This window comes from Cicer arietinum, chromosome 8, assembly GCF_000331145.2.
Source record: "Cicer arietinum cultivar CDC Frontier isolate Library 1 chromosome 8, Cicar.CDCFrontier_v2.0, whole genome shotgun sequence".
In the NCBI taxonomy this organism is placed as follows: Eukaryota; Viridiplantae; Streptophyta; class Magnoliopsida; order Fabales; family Fabaceae; genus Cicer; species Cicer arietinum.
In genome coordinates, this window is record NC_021167.2 from 2849617 (window position 1) to 2874851 (window position 25235).

The window sequence follows — 25235 nt, forward strand, 5'->3', positions numbered from 1 at the left end:
AAATAATAGAAAGCAAAACAATACAGAGATCTAGGAAAGTTGAACATCAATGAGTCTTTATTTCCAAAATTATTTTAATAATTTGAAAGCAATTTTTAAATGTTGTGCTTGCTTGTTTAGAAGTTTTATTTTATTTCCAGTTTCTCTTTTTAACTAATTGCAGCTACTTTTAGGTATCAGTATGATCTCAATGCCCCAGCTGCCGCCTCTCAATTACGTTTGACATCAACTCGAGACCTGAATTTGAATGTTTCAGTTTCTAATGTTAATATGATCATTCAAGCTTATGCAAGCTGGAACAACCTTAGCCATGCTCGTGAATATGATAAAAATAGAGTGATTTTTCTTACCCTCTCTCATTTAAGCTGCGCTGAATTCTGTCGTTATATTGTGATTCATATATATTTACCCTGTCTTTACATGGTAACCTGCTTCCCTTTTTTTATGGTGGTTGGTGACATCTAATAGGACACATCTTCTCCAACTTATGGTGGAAACTCTACTGTCGACGCTATCCACAAGAGAAATTATTATATAATCCCACAAAACAAACTTGGTCAGGATATTTTTATCCGTGCCACGGAAGCCAGGGGTCTGCAAAATATAATTAAGATGCCATCTGGGGATATGAAGGCCGTGAAAGTACCTGTATCAAAAGATATGCTAGAATCTCATTTGAGGGGTAAACTTTGTAGAAAAATAAGAACAATGGTTACAATCATCATAGCCGAAGCACAGGTATCTTTTTTGGCATGCAATTTATATATGATTTTCGTATCCAATTTATACATGATTTTGGCAATTATCAGTCCCAGTGTTCAGGTTTATTATCCCTAAATGCTGCTATGCTTATTACACAATAGTCTACAAATTTTTCATATTTCTAATGCAGTTTCCTCGAGTTGGTGGTTCGGATTCCCAGCAATATGCGGTGGCTGTCCGGCTTCATCCTAATCAGAGTCTCCCTAGTGATGCATTGGTTCATCAACACAGTGCACGCACATGTGGAAGAAGGGCACATCATTTGTTTCCTTCAGATCTTGAGTTAGTCAAGTGGAATGAAATATTTTTCTTCAAAGTTGATTCAGTGGTACTTGACAATTATGCTTGCTTTCATTTTTTCTTAAGGTCAAATTATGCTGGAAATTACTGTCATTTATGCTTGTATTTATCAATGACCAAATTCATTTGTGATAGATTAGTTGAATATATTCAAGTCTTGGTTTTGTAATCAACATTTAGAACTATTTGCACGAATTAGTTTTAGATATTATAACTAGGCTAGCACTAAAAAAGGAGTTTTTAGACTTCCAGAACTTCAAGTTTGGATATGTTTTAGGTCTGCATATGTCCCCGGTAAGAAATTCAATTTTTCGTTGGTCGTACAGCACCAACATGACAATTGGGGACTGCTGTGTGTAGTTTTTCCTAGTGGGAGTTTAAACAATGATCTGCAAATGAATGGGACGAGTTTCTAGCTGAGGACCCAAGTAGGCCACTGCTCATATTGTTGTACATCGAATCTGGGTAATCTCCTTCGTGTGGTGTGGTATTGAGCCTAAGTCGAAGTCAGTCACATTATATGGTCCCCCACAAGTTGCACTTGGTCCACTTCTGCTGGGCCAACTCCATGTGCGCCATTGGGAGTGACATTGCTGGTGGTGGTACTAGTAAAAACTTGCTTCCACTTATTTTTAAACCTCATAAAGGAGGAAAGGGAATCCTTAGATCGTAAAACCTAGAGCTACCGGTACCATGTACAAGTAATGGAGAAAATACTTTCATGTTTATTGTTCAGTCTAGGGCTGTTTATATAGTAGAAAATACATTAAGTTTTGTCCCATTAATCAGGGTTTGTAATGGTCTGAAATAAATACAAATCAAATGGCTAATTAAAATAAAATAAAATCATGGAGAGTAAACTCAGATCCCACTTGATTCTCCGAACATTTTCTTTTGTTTAGTTATTTTTCTTGTTTATGCTCTTATCTCCATTCTGGTTTTCCATCCTAAGGTTTTTCGTCTGTAAAACTAACTTCTACGGTTGCTTGTACACATATATTTCAGGATTATTACACTTTGGAATTCATTGTGACAGATATGAGTGAAGGTACTTCCATGAATATCCATCCAGACCTATGTAACCTTGAATGGTTACGAATAAAGTGCAAACAAATTATTATCAGTTCAGATCTCAGTTGTCCCCAATAAAGTTTACTAATTACTTGTGTATGCTTCTTTGGTATTGTGTAGAACATTGGTTGCACAATCTTTGCTATTAGTTTTTTCTCTCTTTTTTGTAGGAGTTCCCATTGGGTTTTTTTCAGCTTCCTTGAGCGAGCTAGCAGGAACTATTGAGGACGGCTCATATTCCCAAAATTTTGCTAATAAGCTGAACTGGATAGATTTGTCCGCTGAAGAGTCTTTGTCCATGGTGAATGTAGTATATGATTTACCATTTTTTGTTCATATTGTTTTCTCTCGGTACTGATGTTTATGATGTCATGCTGAGATTTCAGGATGCTAACGAGAAGAAGCCACGCAAATTACGATGTGCCGTACTAATATATAGTTCTGAAGTCCAGAATAACAACCAACACTCTAACTATGATGTCCATAAATCTGGGTTTATTCAAATTAGTCCTAGCAAGGAAGGTCCTTGGACAACTGTAAGGCTAAACTACGCTGCCCCTGCAGCTTGCTGGAGGTTGGGTAATGCTGTTGTTGCTAGTGAAGCTAGTGTAAAGGATGGCAATAGATATGTCAATATTCGATCTCTGGTTTCTGTTCGTAACAACACAGATTTTGTGCTCGATTTGCGTCTTACTTCAAAAATTCCATCTGAAAAAGTAAATTTCCTGAAAAATTCAGACGATTCTGTAACAGAGAGCTATAGAGTTCAGACAGATGAGTTTTATGAGACAGAAAAGTTAACTCCACACATTGGTTGGGTTCGCTGTTCAGGTCATTCTGAGCAGCATATGTCAGACAAGGGAAAATCCCATCAGGTGAGTGATAAAAGCTTAAAGCCTTCCCTTTTACATAATATAAAAAAGTATCTTAAGATATCTTGGTATTGTGTTAGAATATCGTAACTTATCATATATGGTTATTTTCTAATCTTAGAGTGAGTATCTGTTAGGAACTCAAGAATTGGATTCCTTGATTTAGAGGAAGAACACTAATATTTAGAAAGAAAAGATAAGAAATAATAAGAGAGAACCTCTTCCAAGAAAATGATACACAAGAGCGGATACACTCCTATAATGGTTTACACGTTTAATTTCTAAAGTTGATAAAAAGCCCTTTCTAAAGGGGTGAAAGCCTCTATTTAAAGACTTCCGGTACATTAGGATTGGGATTAAATCCTAGATAACTAACTAATAACAAAAACACCAAAGCAAGTACACCTATACCACTACTAAGAACCTAGGAACACAATTCCTCATATATGATCTCATTGCTCATATAACTGTGACGGTGGCATATGAATTGCTCATTATTGCCTTCCTCTCAGTATCTGTGTAGAATTAGGGTTTTCTAACTGGGCCATGCAGGCCCAATTCCTCTAAGTTTGTTCCCTGAGGAGGAGGCATTGGTCCTTGTGACTCGGTGTCCCAAACTCTGTTGTTTTTTTAACGCACTTTATTTAATTTTATTTTATTCTGGCCGAAGACTTCTTTATCCCTCTTAATTTTTATAGTTCTTATTTAAATTTGTAGAAAAAAGTGGTAGAGTGCTGTTGTAATTTTATTCTTCAGTCTAAGCTGGTATAAATAGAGAGAATACAAGTAATTCTTTTCCTTAAATCAAGGAGATATTTTAGAGAAATAAAAACAAAACATATCATATTATTCTTAAATTAGAAAATCTGCTCTGCTTAATAGCAAATAAGATAAAATTTTCCAACGCCTCCCTCAAGTTGGTGGATAGATATTTATCATGTCCAACTTGCTTATCAGTTATTCAAAAACGGATCTTCCCAAACTTAGTTAAGTATCTGCAGTTTGTTGACTAGAAGTCACAAAAGGTAGACATATGATTCCAGCATTCAATTTCTCCTTTATGAAGTGACGATCAATCTCAATATGTTTGGTTCTATGATATGATGAACTGGGTTGTTAGCAATGCTAATGGTGACTTTACTGTTAGAGTATAACTTCGATGGAGGTTCAATTTTCATCTTAAGTTCCTTCAATATGTAGTGACCAGTCAAGATTAACTGCAAGAGATAAAAGTATTCTGACAATGTTGAATTTTGGAATTGGAGCAAATGTCTCTGAGTAGTCTATGCCGCAGGTCTGAGTGAAACCCTTAGCCACCAAACGAACCTCATATCTTTCAATTGAGCCATCGGAATTATACTTCACAGTAAACACCCACTTAAATCCTACAGGCTTCTTGCCTTCCGGTAGTGTCATAACATTCCAAGTTTTGTTCTTCTCAGGAGCTCTCATCTCTTTGAGGACAACTGCCCTCCACTTTGGAACTTCTAGTGTTTCCTATACATTCTTTGGAATCTCTACACTAGACAATTTAGAGGCAAAGGCAGCAAAAGATGAAGACAAGTTTGAATACGATACGAATTTACATATAGGATGCTAAGTGCATGATCTAACATGTTTCCTAAGAGCTATATGAATATCAAGGTCAGTGTATTTCGGAGTAATATATCAGAGTGAGTTTTACCTTTTTCAGTTTCAGAAGGATTATTCTCCTTTGGTTCATTAGATTCATGGCAATTTTGAGATGTGGACTCGGCATGGTACTTGTTACCTTCTACGAACCTATCTACTTTACATGACTTATCATGTGTTGGCATTTCTATTGGTTTAACATTATCAAAGTTTTCATCGTTCTTTTCATGAGAAAATGTGGGCGCAAATTCACCAGGTTCCTTACTCATAGCAAGAGTAGGCTCAATTATTGAATCTTGGTTATTTTCTGTTGGTGCAGAAGAACAAGTCTTAGAACTTTGTGACAATAGCATGTTATTAGAAAAGAAAAAAAGCGTTTAGGACAAATCTTCCTTTGAGTTCTCCCCTTGAAGATGAGGGTTAACAAAGAAAGGCATGTTTTTTTAAAAAATAACATCCATGTTGACAAACAACTTTTTTGTTTTTGGATCAAAATAATTATACCCCTTCTAGGTTGGTGATTAACCAACAAAAACACATAGCACATGGTTCAAGCTTTCCTAGGTTCTTGTGTTCATGAACAAAAGATGTGCACCCAAAAAAATTTAAATTCAAATCATTTGAAACACAAGCAATAGGAAAACATTCTTTGAAAAATTGAAGTGGAGTTTGAAAGTTAAGGACTTTTGATGGCATCCTATTAATCAAAGAAGTAGCAGTTTAAACAGCTTCCCCCCACAAATAATTTGGTACTATACTTGAGAAAAGCAAGGCTCGAGCCACCTCTAATAAGTGTCTATTATTCCTGTCAACAACCTCATTTTGTTGAGGTTTGTTAGGACAAAAACTATGGTGTATGATCCCATTTTCAAGAAAATACTCACCCAATTCGAAGTTAAAATATTGTGTCATTATCACTTCTAAAGACTTGAACATTTGTCTGAAACTTATTTTTCACCATTTAAAGAAAATCCTTTACAACTTGAGAAGCATCAGATTTCCCCTTTAACAAGTATGCCCAACATAGTCTTGTGTGGTCATCTATGAAAGTGACAACATTTTTTGTGAGTGTACTTGTTCAGTTAGGGCTCCAAATACCATTCTGAATAACAGAAAACAGTTTTGATGGCTTAGAAGGTTGTTTTGGAACGATGATGTTTTGAAAATTCACATGTTTCACAGTAAAGCAAAGAAAAATCTTTATTATGACATAACTTAGGACACCATCCTGTAAATTTAGGTTCTAGCCGTAAATATCATAACATAATGTCATTATCATTATTAGATTCTAGGACACCATCCTGTAAATTTAGGTTCTAGAAACCATAATAGTGTTAGCCATTCGTGAGGAAATGAATACAAATCCAAGAAAGAAAGTCTGTGTATTTCTGTGAACCTGGGAGAATGAATATGATGCAATGATATGTGAGAATGACTATATATATAAGCTACATGCCTTCTATGGTGAGCTAAGTATATTTTTACAACTGATAGAAACTGCAACAGATATAACTAACTAGTAACTGTTAACATAACTGTTCATCACTTAGCTAGCTAGTTGTGAATATACACTATACATCTATTATTTACCCCTCTGACTTGAGGGTTGAGATGACATCACCTTGAGTTTGTCTTGCATCTCGGACTTAATTAAACTTTTTTGTAGGACTTGTTATCCTCTTTCGATCTCTAATATGCTATTTATTATTATTATTATTATGATCTTCTAATAAAATATTTATTCTATAATCCAGGATTTTCCTGAAATTGATCTACTGCCAGGTTGGGAATGGATTGATGATTGGCATTTGGATACGAAATCTATTAATACTTCTGATGGCTGGATTTATGCTCCTGATGTGGAGAGTTTGACATGGCCTGAATCCTTTGATCCAAAGGATTCTCTTAATTCTGCCAGACAGAGGAGATGGCTAAGAAATAGGAAGCTGGTAGCGGACGATCTTAAGCGTGAAATATCTGTTGGGATACTCCAACCAGGAGAAGCTGCTCCACTTCCTTTATCTGGCTTGACACAGTCTATACAATACTTCTTGCAATTAAGGCCCCAGCCTTCAGAAAACCCATATGAGTACTCTTGGAGTACTGTAATGGAAAGACCTAGGCTAGCAGAGGATGTTGGCAATGGTGAGCAATGCTCAAATCTGTGTGTTTCAGCTCTTTCAGAGTCAGAGGAACTACTGTGCTGCCGTGAGATGCATGGAACCTCAGGTGGTTCCCACAAGTTGTGGTTTTGTGTAAGCATACAAGCAACTGAGATTGCTAAAGACATCCATTCTGATGCTATTCAGGATTGGTGTTTGATTGTCAAATCTCCACTAACAATTAGCAATTTTCTTCCCCTTGCTGCTGAGTATTCAGTTCTTGAAATGCAACCAAGTGGCCACTTTCTTTCATGCTCAAGAGGTGTATTTTTATCTGGAAATACTGTGCAAATATACGGTGCTGATATTAGGAAACCTCTGTTTTTATCTTTGCTTCCACAACGGGGTTGGCTTCCCGTACATGTAAGATATTGGCCTGTCAATGCCTTTGGTTTTTTGTCTTTGATACTTGGTTATACTTTTCTTCATGATATGCCATTAATACCTCACTTTGCCTGGACAGGAAGCTGTTCTTATATCTCATCCTCATGGGAATCCATCAAAAACAATTAGTTTAAGAAGTTCAATATCTGGAAGGTTGTTAAGTTCTGAATGTGGGACAGCTACTGCATTATCATTTCTAAATTTTTTAAGTTTGACTGACTTTCAAACACCAATCGTATTTTATAAATGTGGGACAGTTATTGGCATCTACTAATTCTATTTTGGAGGGACAGGTTAATTCGCCAAACTCATCTTATATGCTTTTATATGTGCAGGGTTATCCAAATTATTCTTGAACAGAACTATGACAAGGAGCACACTTTTCTGGCGAAAACAATTAGAGTGTATGCTCCTTACTGGTTAGGATTAGCTAGATGTCCTCCACTTACATTTAGGATTCTTGAAACATCAGCAAAAAGAAGAATGCCAAAGATTGCTGCTCAATTTCAGACTAACAAGAAAAATGGATTAATCTTTGAAGAAATAACTGATGAGGAAATATATGATGGCCACACAATTGTATCTGCTTTAAACTTTAATATGTTGGGTTTATCAGTGGCCATTGCTCAATCAGGAAATGAGCATTTTGGACCTGTTAAAGATCTTGCTTCTCTTGGTGATATGGTAATATCTAGGTTTATTTGTTTTGCAAACAAGTAAATGCATAGGGTTCTTCTAAAATTTTGCTCATTTTTTTCTCAGGATGGCTCTTTGGATATATACGCATATGATGGTGATGGCAACTGCTTGCGGCTAATTATTTCTACAAAACCATGCCTTTATCAATCTGTTCCAACTAAGGTTGTTGCAGAAGATCAAATTTAGCATAAATGTTATCAAGCTGTCGAGTTGTAATAGTCTTGAATTTGTGACTGTCATTGCAGATAATATCAGTTCGCCCATTTATGACTTTCACAAATAGACTTGGTCAAGATATATTCATTAAGTTGAGCACTGAAGATGAACCAAAGGTTTTGCGTGCTTCTGATTCAAGGATGTCCTTTGTCTGTCGTGGAGCTGGTGGACCTGAAAAACTCCAGGTTGAGTACAGTTCACTATTTGATATATTTCTACAATAATTGACCCCATTTAATTAATCCTTTATTTCGCCTCTGTACATAAACTTGATTGAGTTTGAATTTCTGTGTGTCTAATCAGACCACACAAGGCTGTATTTATATGTATTTACAATAAATGCAAGTTAATGTCATTGCTAATTCCAATATCATAAGCAACTGAGAAGGGACTGTATAACTAATGCATATTTTACATGTGAGTGATTCTAGCAAACATAAAGATAGAAATTTTTTAGAATTTCGAATTACAAATTGTCAAAGGTATTGATAAATATGTATTCATAATGTTGTCAGTAAGTAAATCTGAATTGAAGGGGTTCTGTTACTTTTATATCCCTTGTGAAACTACCTTATTTTAAATTACCAATAATTTACAGAAATTAATTAGCTATTATTTTTGTATTTTTATGTATAAATGTTGTTAATTATTTGTAAAATATGGGCTGAAATGTCATTGGATGCCCAGTTTGAGTGATAGTTAATTAAAAAGTATAACAATGCTAGCGTCTCCATTATTTGTTAGCAACTCACGAAAACTGTTTCTTATCAAATTGATTGTTTCAAGTTTCCCGTCTACAGTTGTCATCTGATTAAGTTTTTCAATGATATTAACATTTTTGTAAATTTAGGTGAGACTAGAAGGTACCAATTGGTCATATCCCATTCAAATTTTAAGAGAAGACACAATTTCTCTTGTTTTGAGGATGAATGATGGCACTCTTACATTTTTAAGAACTGAAATCCGTGGATATGAAGAAGGAACCCGTTTTGTGGTGGTATTCCGCCTTGGATCAACTGATGGTCCTATCAGGTACTAATATGTGTATATTAACCACTCCAGTCATATATCTCATACTTTTAGTACTTGAAAAAGCAAATCTTAAGATTATTCACATTCAGGCTGATTACAATTCAAATACATAGACTACCTACAACCTAATTAAGGAATTACAAGAGTAATGAAAACTGTACAAATCAAATTTCTATGAAGTAAATACCTCCTAAAGTTTTTCTATTAATTATACTACGCAACATTACACCTCATGCTATGAAATGTATTTCTATGATTCCAAATCTTGCAAGGTCTTGAAAATGATTAACGACACAACAATAGATCTAAGACATAAATAAGAGTTTGTACACCCGTTATTCTTCATAGCATATAAAGAAAGTAAAAGACAAAATATTTTCATATTTTATTACTACAGTCCTAAGCTGTTTATATAGGAAAATAAATTACAATAGTAATACTGAGTAATAATGACAAAATCATAAAAGAAAAATAAACATAATAATATAAAATAAAAGAGAATAAAATATAATTTCTCTTGATTCTTCAACACCCCCCCTCAAGTTGGTGCATAGATATCTGTCATGTCCAACTTGGCTATAAGTCGCTTAAAATTGGGTCTTGCCAAACTTTTTGTCAAGATATCAGTAGTTTGCTGATTGGAAGTCACAAATGGCAGACATACAATTCCAACATCAATTTTTTCTTTTATGAAATGGCGGTCAATCTCAATATGTTTGGCTCTATCATGTTGTATAGGGTTGTGAGCTATACTTATTGCTGCTTTGCTATCAAAAAACAATTTTCAGGGTGAGTCAACTTTCATTTTAAGTTCGCCCAAAAGTTTACGAATCCATAAAAGTTCACAGATTCCTTGAGCCATTGCTCTGAATTCAGCTTATGCACTGCTTCGAGCAACAATCCCTTGTTTCTTACGTTTCCAAGTAATTAAATTTCCCAAACATAGGCACAATATCCAATGGTGGATCTTCTATCAGTAATTGATCCTGCTCAATCAGCATCTGTAAATATAGAGACTTTTCTGTCATTAGTTTTTTTGAAGCACAAACCCTTTCCAGAATTGGATTTCAAGTACGTTAAGATCCGATAAACTGCCTCCAAGTGTTCTTCATAGGGAGAATGCATGAATTGACTTACAACACTCACAGAGAAAGCGATGTCAGGTCTAGTGTGGGCTAGATAAATAAGTTTGCCGATTAACCTCTGGTATTTTCCAATCTTAATAGGAACACTGCCTTTCTCCCAAAGTTTAGCATTTAATTCCATAGGAGTATCTGCTGGTCTACACCCACTCATCCCAGTTTCTTCCAAGAGATCTATGATGTATTTTCTTTGAGAAACAACAATTCTTTTCTTTGAGCAAGCAACTTCCATACCAAGAAAATATTTAAGTGCGCTTAAATCTTTGATCTCAAATTCTTTTGTCAAATTTTTCTTCAAGCTTTCCATCTCAACAATGTCATCTCCTGTGAGAATAATATCATCTACATATACAATTAAAATTGTAATTTTACCAACATTAGAGAACTTCATGAACAAAGTATGGTCTGATTGTCCTTGCATATATCCTTGCCTTTTGGCCGAATGAGTGAATTTTTCAAACCAAGCCCTTGGAGATTGCCATAGACCATAAAGGGATTTTTGTAGTTTGCACACATTTGAACCAAATTTATCTTCAAAGCCAGGTGGACTATCCATGTATACTTCCTCCTCCAAATCACCATTCAGAAAAATATTCTTTACATCAAGTTGGTTAAGAGACCAATTTAAATTCACTGCCAAGGACAAGAGAATTCTAATAGTGTTTAATTTGGCAACAGGAGTAAAAGTCTCTGAGTAATCAATGTCATATGTCTAAGTAAACCCTTTAGCAACCAAGCATACCTTGTATCTTTCAACTGTGTTATCAGAATTATATTTCACAGTAAATACCCATTTACAGCCAACAGTATTCTTTCCTGTAGGTAACGTCATGACTCTCCAAGTTTGATTCTTCTCAAGAGTTCTCATCTCCTAAAGAGCAGCTTCCTTCCACTTTAGAATTTTTAGAGCCTCCTGTATATTTTTTGGAATTTCTACGACAGACAACTTAGAGGTAAATACAGCAAATGAAGAAGACAATTTTGAGTATAACACATAGTTAGACAAAAGATATTTAGTGCATGATCTAACAGGTTTTCTAATTGTAATAGGAAGATCTATATCAGGATACTCGACATGACTCTTAAAAATAGAAGAAGACTTACCTGTATCAAGATGATGTGCTGGATTATCTATTGATTTGGAATCTTGGAAGGATCGGAGAATGGGTCCTTCATTTCTCTGTTCAAAGACATTTCCCTTTCAAGTAGGGTCAATTGTAGTAAACCTGCTTTGTGTCTCTTTATCTGAGTCATTATGTTGTGACATTTCAGGTGGTCCTTTATTATTATTGAGATCAAGAATTTGATCCTTGTGATTTTGATTTGAAATTGTCTCCTCTGAATCTGTCGAAACCTCATTCATAAGTGGATTGAGTTCCAATATGGACTTTTGGGCATTTTCTTTTGGTGCATAAATATAAGTCTCAGAATTTTGTTTGGTATGGAGTATGCACCATTTTAAAGAAATTTTTGACAACCTGTCCAACTTCCGATTTTCTTGCAATAAATAAACCCAACAAATTCTAGTATGATCATCAATAAAAATTATAAACTATTTTTTATTAGAAAAGGTGTTTATTGTATTAGGACCCTAAATATCACTATGAATAACTGCAAACGGTTTTGATTGTTTATATGGTTGTGTAGAAAAAGAAGAACGGTGATGTTTAGTAAATTCACAAGTTTCACAATGAAATAAAGACGGATCCTTCTTAGAAAATAATTTAGGAAACAAATGTTTCAAATACAGAAAACTAGGATGTTCTAACCGTAAATGCCACAACATAATATCATCATTATTAGAAGAAACAAAAATAGGTTCAAAGTAGGTACTTGTTTTTGGTTGGTCTTTGAAGTCGAGTCCATTGTCAAGATAATAGAGTCCTTCACATCTTCCTCATGTTCAAATCTTTAAAAGTGCAATGAGAATGAAAGAAATTAGCTTAACAATTTATATCATTTGTTAATTTAGTAATGGATATCAAATTACATGATAAATTAGGAACGTGTAAGACATCTTGTAAGGTTTACAAAGGTAACAGATAACAAAACATTTTCCTACAATGCTTGAAAGAGAGTCATCTGCAATTTTAATTTTGTGGTTACCTACACAAGGACTATAAGAAGAAAACAGACTCGACTCCCCAATCATATGATCAGTATCACCAGAGTCGATAATCCAAGTATGGCTAAGAGTTACACTAAGTAGAGCAGTAATGGAAAATTACTTCTCTGAGCTATAGAGCAAGAAGAAGTTTGAGACTCAAGAAATGTGTACGATTGATCTAATTGTTCTTTTGTGAAAGGAGACTGCTTCTCTTGATCAGATGTACCAGCTTGGAGCGCATAACCTTCGTTTCTTTCTTTTTTCTTCCAATTTAGAGGTTTTCTATAGAGCTTCCAACATGTATCACATTTGTGCCATGGAAGTTTGCAATGTTCGCACCATGGTTTCTTGCCATCGCTCTTCCCGTCAACATTCTTAGTGACTAGGGCAGAGCTTTCAACCTCACCAATAGAAGGTGACTTACCCATCATAACACCTTGTTTCGCCTCTTTTCTTCTAACTTCTGAGAACGCTTCCCGGAGTGATGGCAATTGGATCTTTTCCAATATTCTGCCTCGAACTTCATCAAGCCGCTTATTATGCCCAACCAAGAACATGAATACACGGTCGTTTTCCTATCTCTTAAGAAACAAAACACTGTCCTCACAACACTTCCAATGATCATCATAGCAGAGATCTAATTTTTGCCTTAGTGTCATCAACTCATTATAATTTTTGCCTCGTGATTTGAGATCGAAAGTTTGAGAAGAATTCTGATTATCAGAATATGTTTCTTTGACAGCCTCCCAAACTTCATTCACAGTAGGGAAAAACATAAAAGATTTTCTAATCGTTGATTCCATATTACTAAGCAGCCAAGCAATAATAACAGAGTTCTTAGATTTTCAAAACCTGTAATTCGAATCAATTTTGGCAGGCATTTGCACTTCTTCTGTTAGGAAATCATATTTTTCCTTACCGTCTAGTATCAATCTTGCGGTTTGGGACCATTCGACGTAATTTTTTCCATTTAGTTTCTGGATTTCAACCTTGAGGACATTAGAAGTTCCCTCATGGCCAAAAAGGTTGGAAAAACCATCTTTAGATAAACTTTTCCGGCCGCCTAAACCAGTACTGTCGGCGTTGTTGACTACTTCTGATTTTTTACCCAAACAATCGTCGTTGTCGCCGCTACCCATAAGGGCTACCTTTCATGGGGTATTGTGTGTCATTAGCTTTAGCTTAGGTTGGAGCGCCAAACCCTAATGGATTGTGGAAAGGTTTACAGAACCCTAACCAGAGCTCTTGATACCATGAAGAAAGTAAAAGACAAAATACTTTTATATTTTATTACTACAGTCCTAAGCTGTTTATATAGGAAAATAAATTACAATAGTATTACTGAGTAATAATGACAGAACCATAAAATAAAAATAAACATAATAATATAAAATAAAGGTGAATAAAATCTGATTTCTCTTGATTCTTCAACAAGGTATGATGTGTAATATGCCGATTAACTTTCTCTATTTTTACACCGAAAGTGTTTCCTTTCTCCTAAACTTAAATTTGTCATATTATGTATCATTGTATAGTTTTTACTTTTTAGCTTAAACTTTATAAAGAGTAAAAGAATGGGAATATATATATGTATATACACCTTCAGTTAACATCCCTCACCCCAAAAGAAAATCACTAATATAGTAGTTTTATCTTGATAGTTTCAGTGTCTTCCCATATGTGTGTCCAAATTTCTGACTGAGAAGCTTGCATGAGTGTGTTTCTTTGGGAGAGAAGCTAACATTGCTTTTAACAGATTAGAAAACAGAACAAAGGACAAGGCCCTTAGCATTCGGCAGTCTGGATTTGGTGAAGATTCATGGATTCAGTTGAAACCTCTATCAACTACTAACTTTTCTTGGGAAGATCCATACGGCGATAAGTTTTTAGATGCTAAACTTAGTGATGATGATAGAAATGCAATTTGGAAACTTGATTTGGAAAGGGCTGGATTATGTTCTGCAGAATTTGGACTGCAATTACATGTTATCGATGGCGGAAACATAAAGATTGCAAAGTTCAGAGATGAGATGAGGCTGAGTTCAAGTTCATTTGAAGAGATTAGAGACCCAACACCAACTGAAAAATTGGGAGTTTCTGCTGTTCATGGTGAGATGCAGAACAGTGTTACACCGTTTGAGCTCTCAATTGAGTTAGGAGTGGTTGGAATTTCTATGGTGGACCAAAGACCAAAGGAGCTCTCCTACTTATACTTAGAAAGGGTGTTCTTAACGTATTCAACTGGCTATGATGGTGGAAGGACAAGCAGGTAACAACCTTCTCACATGCATCATTTAAATATAAGACATGCATTATAAGATACAACTTTTATCCTGATTTATAATTGAGTCTTTAAAAAGTACTTCAAATGTATCTTGACAAAAGTGAGTTGAAAGGATTTGGATTTTATAACACTTTCAATTGCTTTTTTACTTTTAAGTGTTAGGTTGTCTCGCTTTTCGTCAATGGCATTGAAGACTTGATTGTTACGAAGCAATCAATCACGAAAATTCACAAATGATTTTTAACCGCTCGATTAAACCTCTACCATGCCCGATTTTCGTCAAAAACGGAATTAAGCATATTAGATTCCTTTACAATAGGACACGTTGCCTTCTTGCCATTTGTTTTAAATCTTCTTCGTGATATTTAGCATCGCTCTTTTGATTAAATGCATTATTTCATGTCAACACCATTTGCTTCTGGATTCATGTTTTATAAGATCTATACTTGTCTTGGCTTGTATTACAGACGATAACCTTTGGATTCTCTTTTGATCTAGCAAAATACTACCGGGTAGTCCCTCTCATTTATGACAGTTTGCTAGTTTTATATGATAGATTGATCATGATAAGAACAGTTCCCATCCAACAGAAGGAATATTGTAGTTTGACTGAGTCCTTGGCCCCCAAGCTATGAACTGAATCAGAAGAAGATAAAATACATAATTCTCTCTGTGACTGTGGGAAAAATATTTCTGATATCCTTTAATAATGCAATCAAAGTACATGCACTAATTCGTGTAAATAAAGTAGTTTAAACCTAATGGGCCTGAATAAATGGGCTGAGTACAATTATTATAAAAATTACAAATATATATTATTTACAACAGTGACTTTCTCCCTTATCAGATTCACTTCCTCTCATTGTAACTAACTTTTCTTGCCCCGAACTCATTTCACACTCTCATTATGCATTCCTTCTCTTAAGTCCTAATTAATCACACGTGGGCTTAGATTTAGCTCGAAGAGAACCCACTTGTGAGGCCTTTCTTGGCTGAACGGGTGTATCAGATTTATTGATTGTAATCATAATCAGTATTTATTTTTTTCTGTTATTATACTCTTATTTCTTGATAGCATTTCCTAGTTACCACTGATAACCAGGTTGAGTTCAAGTAGATTGACCACTACAAAATGTAAGATTGTTATCGCATGTGAAACAACTATTTTTGGTTGTTTCTGTCTCATCTTCTGGTTGTTTCTATAACATGCATACTTCAGGAAATGATTTCAGACATTATTTTGATAGGTTCAAGCTCATTATTGGCTATTTGCAACTGGATAACCAGCTCCCTCTTACGTTAATGCCTGTGCTCTTGGCACCAGAGCAGATCTCTGATGTTCAACACCCAGTATTCAAGATGACAATTACCATGCAGAATGAGAATAAAGATGGAGTTCAAGTTTACCCATATGTTTATATAAGAGTATGTTCTGTTGAGTTTGATGCTAAGATCTGATCTGATATTCATATTTTCTTTGTTAATATAAATTTCAAATGTTTAGATAGTACTATTTTATAATCCTTTGGAATTGGTGGACACTCTAGGTAACAGAAAAGTGCTGGAGACTTGATATTCATGAACCTATTATCTGGGCTATTGTGGAGTTCTACAACAATTTACAGTTGAATCGCTTACCTAAAAGTTCAGCAGTCACAGAAGTTGATCCAGAGATACGTTTTGAGTAATATTCTTTTTTCAAAAAATCATAATTCAAGATATGATTGTTTTTTTTTTCAGATTTGGTATATTATATAACTGTATAGAGTGTATGCCATCCAATTAGATGCCCTGGTTTTATAAACAAAATCAAAGTCATACCTGATCAATTTGGCCGTCCAATTTTGTTCTTTGGCTTCAACGGTGATGCTTTATTTTCTATTCTTAAAATCTATTGTTAATACTTGTCTCACATTTATTTCAGCTACTTACACGGCCTATAATATCCCCTCCAGAAAAAACAAATTATCCTATCCTTTTTTAAAAATATATTTTTGAAGACTTGCTACCTCTCCCATATGTTATTTCTCTCCCACCTCTATTATAATACAAATTTTTCAAAAGGCAGTTCTATTATATGTTTGTGTGTTTGTTTATCTCTATTTTTCCTTTAAATGAAAAAATTCAATGGTCTATGTTGATGCATTTGACTGAGTTTAATGTGGATAAAAATGTTTTAAGTTGGACAATGGGACTCCATGGTAAGTAGCGTTTCTCAAATGCAGCCAATGGAGGTTATGTCTTAAAATAAGGGTTGTGGTTAGCTCAACCTACAAAACCAATTTGTAAGGTGAAGGATTTCTCCTACTTTTGAACACTTTTCAGACCATACCTCATACATTGTGGGACGGTTAACCCACCCCCACACCGAAACCTAGAGAATGACTCAGGTGGCCTGATAACAGGTAGTCTAATGGGTCTTGGATAGGCTCCAATGCTAACTTAAAATTTATAACTAAACCGTAAAAGATGAGGTCCCACTTATAAACACTTTTTCAGGTCATATCTTATCCAATGTGGTTTCTGTTGAAGTTGTGGGATTTTAGAGAAAATGAGGAGAGAAAATAATAAGGGTTTGAATATTATTGATAATAGCTTAATGCTAATTTGATTACAATAGACTCAATACTAATCTCTATTTATAGAGAAACATAGACTAAATCCTAAATTAGGAATAAATCATAATAATAATAAGAGATATTCTAAGATTCTCTATGATTATAAATTGGTCAGAAAATAACTCAAGATACTCTAAATATAATATAAAAGATATTATAAGATATTTTCTAATATTCTAACACTCCCCCTCAAGTTAAAGCTTACTAAGCTTTAGCTTGCTACAAGAAAACAATGTTTTGCTCTGCAAAATAATAAAAAGGATGGAAAAGCAACTCAGGGATGCAGCTGAAGTCGGAGAGAATTGCTATAAATATAGCCTAGCCAGATAGCCGATATGATCATCAGCCTGAGAGAAATTCATGGCAAGCAATTGAACAAAGCGAGGTCCGTTCTTCTAAAAACTGCATTTGAAAGCTTTAAACCAATAATATTGGAGAGGCGTGCTTCAAGGAGAGAAAGGCAAGGCCAGTACATCTGGGACAAAGATGGGGCCAGTGCATCTGGGACAAATTCTCATGCTAAAGTGTGAGTCATGAAAATAAAAGACATAGTAGAATGACCATCAATGGAAAAAGAAGTCATCAGTAATATGATTCATCTGTGGGAAAAGGGGACACCACCAGAATGATCGTTGGTGGGAATAGAAGCAGCGCGACTCTAATGAAACGAAGCCATAATCGACAACCGAAGTGAGAAAATGCATCCAAAACAGGAGAGACAGTGGTTGTTTCGGAAAACTTTTCTAGCAGCGACGGCAGGCAGCAGCAGCAAACGGCGGCGGCGGCAGTAGCAGACGGGGCAGCAGCGACGATTGTGGACGGAAGTGATAGTAGTCAGAAAAGGGAATGATCATGCTAGAAAAGAGAAACTAGGATTATATTCCCAAACTGTTGGGAACTTAGCAGCGGAACAACGACAAGATTGTTCAAGGAGGATCGAAATAGGCTCTAAATACCATGTTGAAGTTGTGGGATTTTAGAGAAAATGAGGAGAGAAAATAATAAGGGTTTGAATATTATTGATAATAGCTTAATGCTAATTTGATTACAATAGACTCAATACTAATCTCTATTTATAGAGAAACATAGACTAAATCCTAAATTAGGAATAAATCATAATAATAATAAGAGATATTCTAAGATTCTCTATGATTATAAATTGGTCAGAAAATAACTCAAGATACTCTAATATAATATAAAAGATATTATAAGATATTTTCTAATATTCTAACAGTTTCTTAACATTATGTAATGCTTAATGCTTGTGATAGTTCTGTTTACTTCAGAATAATGGGTTTACCTTGCTAGTTATGTGCAATATTGTGATCTTATCTCAGAGTAATGTGATTTTTTTTAATTTGCTCCCTTTAATATTGCAGCCTAATAGACGTATCAGAAGTAAGGTTGAAGTTGTCACTGGAGACTGCTCCAGGACAAAGACCTCGTGGGGTCTTAGGCATATGGAGTCCAATACTTTCTGCTGTTGGAAATGCCTTCAAAATCCAGGTGAGCTATGCAATCTGTGTAATATTGTTGATACATCCATTTCTAGATAAATTGCTTCATACTTTCAATACATATTACTTCCTTTATTTTGATTTATCAAGAGAAAATCCATCCCTATTGTTGTAATCTCACATTGATTAGAAATATGACCAGATTAGTACTTATGAGACTTGGAAAATCCTCACCTCTTGAGTTAGCTTTTGGGTTGAGTTAGGTATAGTCCAAATTGTAAGATGGTATCAGAGCTTATCTTAGTTTATTATTAGACTACTCAAATTTTTCAATGTTCCAGATATCCAATCATCCACACGACAGGGTTTGTTGAGTTGAGATCCCACATCAACTAGAGATATGAGATCTGAACACACTCTCTCACGCTCAGAAGTAGACATATGGAACATAGACATAAACAGGTGACCTAATAACAAATCTAAGAGGCATTGGAGCCTATCCTAAGTTTGTTATTGGACCACTGTATTTGTTCATGTTCCAGGTGTCCAGTCTTAGGACTAGGGGTGTTGAGATCCCATGTCAATTAGAGATACAACCAAATTCGTACTTATTAGGCCAAACCCAACTTCTAAGATCTATAATATACCTCTATTCTAGGCAAGTGGTTGCTAGTAAAAGTCTATATAAATAAGGTAAGTTGTTATAAACCAACTAACCCAAAGATTAAGCTTAGAGTCCCTCAGTCCCACATTCTTGTGCGTGAAGGGGTGTGTTGAAAGTCCCACATTCTTCTATATAAGGTATGTAGATCTGCAATACTCTTGTGTGTGAAGGGGTGCGTTGAGAGTCCCATGTTGATAAGAATGCAGCAAAGCTGTCCAGCCTATTTGCACACCTAAGCTCATCCCCTCAAGAACATCCCCAAGCAGAAAAAGAGAAGGTTTATGGCTTTCCACAGTGCCAGGGTTTTGTGGAATTTTTGTATCGCAAGTTCTCTAAACCACTTTGAATGCTTGAAGACACTGGGCTTTAAAGTTTTCTTGTTATTCCGAAATTCTATAATGCTTCCCGACATTGTTTTGCCACATTTTCCTTCACCAAAATGGAAAGTCATTGTAAAATGACGTGACTATCTGTAAATTAATTGTACTAACACTATGCTTGTTATTTTAGGTGCATTTGAGGAGGGTGATGCACAGAGACAGATTCATGCGGAAAAGTTCCATCATTCCGGCCATTGGAAACCGTGTTTGGAGAGATTTGATTCACAATCCTTTGCATTTAATATTTTCAGTGGACGTACTAGGTATGACAAGTTCAACACTGGCTTCTCTTAGTAGAGGGTTTGCTGAGCTCTCCACAGATGGACAATTTCTGCAATTACGTGCAAAGCAGGTAAAACATTTTTATCATAATTGATTTTTGTAATTCCACGTAAACCAAGATGACTTTAGAATTGCAACAGGTTAGATCAAGAAGAATTACTGGGGTTGGGGACGGGATCATTCAAGGAACAGAAGCTCTTGCTCAAGGTGTTGCTTTTGGGGTCTCTGGTGTGGTGAGAAAACCTGTTGAGAGTGCCCGACAGAATGGTCTCCTAGGATTGGCTCATGGGCTTGGGCGTGCTTTTCTAGGTTTCATTGTGCAACCAGTAAGTGGGGCACTAGATTTTTTTTCATTGACTGTTGATGGAATTGGTGCAAGTTGTTCCAAGTGCCTTGAGGTTTTCAACAGCAGGACTGCCGTCCACAGAATTAGAAATCCTCGGGCTATACACGCTGATGGGATACTCAGAGAGTATTATGAGAGAGAAGCTGTTGGACAGGTATGTTAATCAACTGTTGCTCCTGAGTTTATGAACCATTTGAATTTATTGTTTTTACAGCTATGTTATACTATGGGTTCATTTCATGAAAAAATAAGTATTTGTCAAAAGTAAATCAACAACAATTGATGTATTTGGTCCAAACTTTGGACTAAATACATCAACTTTTGTTGACCCACTTTTGCTTATAAATAGGAACGGAGGGAGTTTTTTGAATTCTTTTGCCCTTGAGGAAAGAGAGAGAGATGATTAACATTATACCTAATGATGGATTCATAAATTTTAAGCCGTGGGGGCAACTCATACACTTCTATATAAATCTATAATGTTTATAATATGACGTAATAGTATTAAAAGTAGGAATATATATCATTACTTAGAAACATTGAATATCTTTTCATTTTCATAAATAAGAACAGTGATGTGATAGGTCTGTTAGTTGAGGGACTTAGAGTGAGTGAGTTAGATTCAGTTGTGATTGAGATGATTAGAGAGATAGGCTGTGCTATTAAAAATGAAGAGATTGGGCGACTATCTTTTCATTTGATAGTGTTAAGGCCTTTGGGTATAGAGATGTGCAGACCCTAAAACTGTGTCTAATACAATACTTAAGTTCCTATTAATTTGTATCAAAGCTCCAATCCTGGACCACTCCAACTTTTGTTAGAAAAGAGGCTTATTGGTTGTTGATCAATGTAGACTGGTATTTTCAAGCCATTTTAGTGCCTGAGAAGGAGAAACGGTCATGGGCTAGATGGCATAGAGAAGGGGTGCTATCCAATGGTGATTTTGAACTATATTGGTCTCTTAATTTGAGTCATGCTTTGGGTGACAATCAAGATTGAGTGGTGAAGCATTTGCATTTCTCTAATTCTATGTGGTGAAACTTACAGAGAGTATTTGCTTGTTATAACTAAAATAGTATCAATGATTCACTAGTAAGGGCAAGGTTCACTATAGTATAGTTGCCACAAAACACTGAGGGATCTTCACATTCATCTAAGAGCAAGGACACAAGTAGTTTGGACACCATATCTTCATCTTAAACTCCAAGTAAGATATTGAGTATATGGGCTAAATCACTCATATGTTACTCAATACTAATGTTTTAATCCAATGTGGAACTTCTTATTCAACTTGACAATCCAACAATCTTCCTCTCAAGTGTGAATTCATCCATTCACTGGGTGTGATCCTACGCAAGCACGGGCCCTTTTGTCCACATACGATTGCATCGTTGTTGGTTCACGTATGTCAACTAGACACGATGTTGCCTAACCACTACATCGTAAAGTAGACTTTTGATACAAGTAGTTGGTCACCTGCAAGTCAAACCACAAGCTCTGATACCATTGTCAAGTCACCAGGAGAGCCTAAAATACCGGAGAATCGTCACCTTAGGCCAAGAGCAACCGCACAAATGGTTTGGACACTACAACTCCACCCAAAAACCTTAAAGTATTGAGTATATGGGTCATTTCACTTATATGTTTTTCAACATTCACATTTTCATTCAATGTGAGACTTCTTTATCACCCTTGACATTGCAATTGGTAGGTGGTATTCAAAAAATAACAGCAAGAGGATTCTTTCTGTTTGAAAAGAGGTATGCTTTTCACCTTGTTGGGAGCCCAATTGTATTTTAGTAGCGAGTTTGTTGAATGATTTGAAATAATTGTATTGAATTATACCATGGATCGGTATATTTGTATACAATGGAGAATATCTCAAAATAATAAGGAAATCAAGAACAAAATCAGTATCAACTAAACTATCCAAACTTCAAGGAAACTATATCTGATAATAAAGGAAAAAATATACTGATTCTCAAAAACTAGAGTAAAAATATATTTATTGAATTGAAAATATGTTGGCAATACATCATATATATATATATACTAGATTACTAAACAACTAAATTCTGTTAGTACTCATATATAACTAAATCCATACTACTACTCCTATTCAACTGAATCTCTATATTAAAAAGAAACATATTTTGACACTCCCCCTCAAGCTGGTGAGTAGATGTTCTCCATTCCCAGCTTGGGTACAATTCTTTCAAAGTTGCTTCTGTTTAGCCCTTTAGTTAGAAGATCTGGAAGGTTGTTTTGGGAGGAGATATATGTGTGCAAATTAGGCCACTGTCGAGTTTTTCTTTGATGAAATGTCTATCGACTTCAATATGCTTGGTTCTATCATGCTACACTGGATTATGTGTTATGCTAATAGCAGATTTATTATAACAATATAGTTTCATTGGTTCATCCCATTTATCTTCATTAAGCCAGACCAATCTACTTTTGCTTTCTTTAACTGCCATATCCGTAAAATCAGTAGACAAACGATACTAGAGACGAAAAATTGATTGTGTGAGCAAAAACCGTGTGAGCTTCAAATGGCCCACAAAAGTGCTCCGATCAGAAAGTGAACCCCTGAAACTAAACGAGAAACGACCGATCTACAATATGGGTGAAAACAGTGCTGAAAGGAGGTCTAGAAGGCGGTCAAACGAACATGAACAATAACGACGTGAATATTGAACACACTATGGCAGCGAGTAGGCCAAAAAGAAATCTCAAGTTGCTGCAATGAAGGTGGCTAAGGTTTCAGAAAAATTCAAAACCGCAATGAAGGCAGTAGGTTTATGCGGAAGCAAGAGCCACAATGAAGGTGGTTAAGGTGTCAGGAAAAAAAAAAAAAAAAACCCACAATAAAGACGACAAATTTATGCGGAAGCAAGGCTCCCAAAGATCGAGAGCTCTGATACCATCTCAAGAATTAGAGTAAAAATATATTTATTGAATTGAAAATATGTTGGCAATGCATTATATATATATATATATATACATACTAGATTAATAAACAACCAAATCCTATTAGTACTCATATATAACTAAATCCCTACTAGTACTCTTATATAACTAAATCCCTACTAGTACTCTTATTCAACTGAATCCCTATACTTGAGGGATATTAAACAGAAACATATTTTGACACTAATAATTATTGATACAATCAATAGTATTAATGATGGAGGAGGCTAAAGTTCTCACTTCAGACATATCATGAGATTCATCCAGTACCAAAAACTAAAGCAGTGGACTGCACCCAACTCAACGAGGAGATTTAATGGGATTGAGTATGGATTTCATGGGATTGAGTATGGAAAAGTAGGTGAAGAAAGTAAAAGATAAAAATACTTTCATATTTTATTACTACAGTCCTAAGTTGTTTATATAGGAAAAGAAATTACAATAGTAATACTGAGTAATAATGACAGAATCATAAAATTAAAATAAACATAATAATATAAAATAAAAGAGAATCAAATATAATTTCTCTTTATTCTTCAACAATAGGATTTGAGAAATGTGGACGGAGATAATGATTAGAATAATCCAGAAGGGGTTGTGCTTCCCAGATGATGAGTCCTAACTTATTTGGTACAAGTAGTACATAAATTATTAAGAAAAATAAATAGAAACCTTGTAGGTACATCATTTTGGAACTAAATAAAAATAGCTAGTTCCATCGTTGCTTCTACCTCTCTATACAAATTATCCTATGCCCTTTAGTTTTGGTGCACTCAAATCCACAATTATATAAACATAACCATGAAGCGGTAATAATTTTTTTTTTCTAACAAGACATCCTTGGAACAAACATCATTGATGCAGAAAAGATCTAAGATTTCTGAATGCTTGTGTTTTTGTGTGGTTAAAAATCCTCTACCTGTCAGTCTGCTGATTGACTGTAGGGTATCTTATGCAACACCTAAAGATGTTTTCTTGTCCCCTTTTTTGTTTGCTTGGTTCTAGATGGTTCTTTACCTTGGAGAAGCAAGTCGGCAATTTGGCTGTACTGAGATTTTCAAGGAACCTTCAAAATTTGCATTGTCTGATTATTATGAAGAGCATTTCACTGTGCCTCATCAGAGAATTGTTCTAGTTACCAACAAACGTGTCATGTTGCTGCAGGTTAGTCAGAATTTAATCATGCTTGGAGATAAGGTTTAATGTTTCTCTTTCTCATCTTGAAAGTAACTTAACTTCCTTTTCTGCTTAGTGTCTTGCTCCTGACAAGATGGATAAAAAACCATGCAAGATTATTTGGGATGTACCATGGGACGAGCTGATGGCACTGGAGCTTGCAAAAGCAGGCAGCTCCCAACCCTCTCACTTGATCCTCCATCTGAAACATTTCCGGAGATCTGAGAATTTTGTTAGAGTGATAAAATGCAATAGTGTGGAAGAATTTGAGGGAAGAGAACCCCATGCTGTAAAGATATGTTCAGTAGTGCGTAGAACATGGAAGGCATATCAGTCTGACCAGAGAAGCTTGATTCTGAAAGTAAGTGATAGTTATATTTTGATTCATTTTAGTTAGTTGAACTGAATTTTAATAGAATACTCACTTCCAGGTTCCTTCAAGTCAGAGACAAGTATATTTTTCCTGGACTGAAGTGGATAGTAGAGAACCACGCACCCCAAATAAGGCTATTATTAGTTCAAGAGAAATATCATCATATAGCACTGCATCTGATGACAGGCGATTTGTCAGACACAGCATTACTTTTTCCAAAATATGGAGCAGTGAACAAGAATACAGAGGACGATGCTCGTTGTGTAAAAAACAGGTGCTTTACCATTCTCCCTTAACACATTTCCT

At 35.3% G+C, this 25235-nt stretch overlaps 1 protein-coding gene across 1 annotated transcript in view; it reads left to right on the plus strand.

Moving 5' to 3' along the window:
* LOC101495071 (uncharacterized) overlaps window positions 1-25235 on the plus strand; it is a 73326-nt gene that overhangs the window by 43872 nt on the left and 4219 nt on the right. Inside the window, exons 41-61 of the mRNA XM_004511698.4 lie at window positions 174-336; window positions 469-738; window positions 893-1090; window positions 2068-2110; window positions 2304-2434; window positions 2520-3008; window positions 6392-7162; window positions 7263-7336; window positions 7519-7867; window positions 7946-8044; window positions 8128-8283; window positions 8949-9130; window positions 14136-14648; window positions 15911-16088; window positions 16211-16347; window positions 18661-18787; window positions 19913-20134; window positions 20205-20564; window positions 24386-24544; window positions 24633-24917; window positions 24988-25203. Coding sequence (XP_004511755.1) covers window positions 174-336; window positions 469-738; window positions 893-1090; window positions 2068-2110; window positions 2304-2434; window positions 2520-3008; window positions 6392-7162; window positions 7263-7336; window positions 7519-7867; window positions 7946-8044; window positions 8128-8283; window positions 8949-9130; window positions 14136-14648; window positions 15911-16088; window positions 16211-16347; window positions 18661-18787; window positions 19913-20134; window positions 20205-20564; window positions 24386-24544; window positions 24633-24917; window positions 24988-25203 — 5122 coding nt within the window. The remainder of the gene's footprint in view (window positions 1-173; window positions 337-468; window positions 739-892; window positions 1091-2067; window positions 2111-2303; window positions 2435-2519; window positions 3009-6391; window positions 7163-7262; window positions 7337-7518; window positions 7868-7945; window positions 8045-8127; window positions 8284-8948; window positions 9131-14135; window positions 14649-15910; window positions 16089-16210; window positions 16348-18660; window positions 18788-19912; window positions 20135-20204; window positions 20565-24385; window positions 24545-24632; window positions 24918-24987; window positions 25204-25235) is intronic.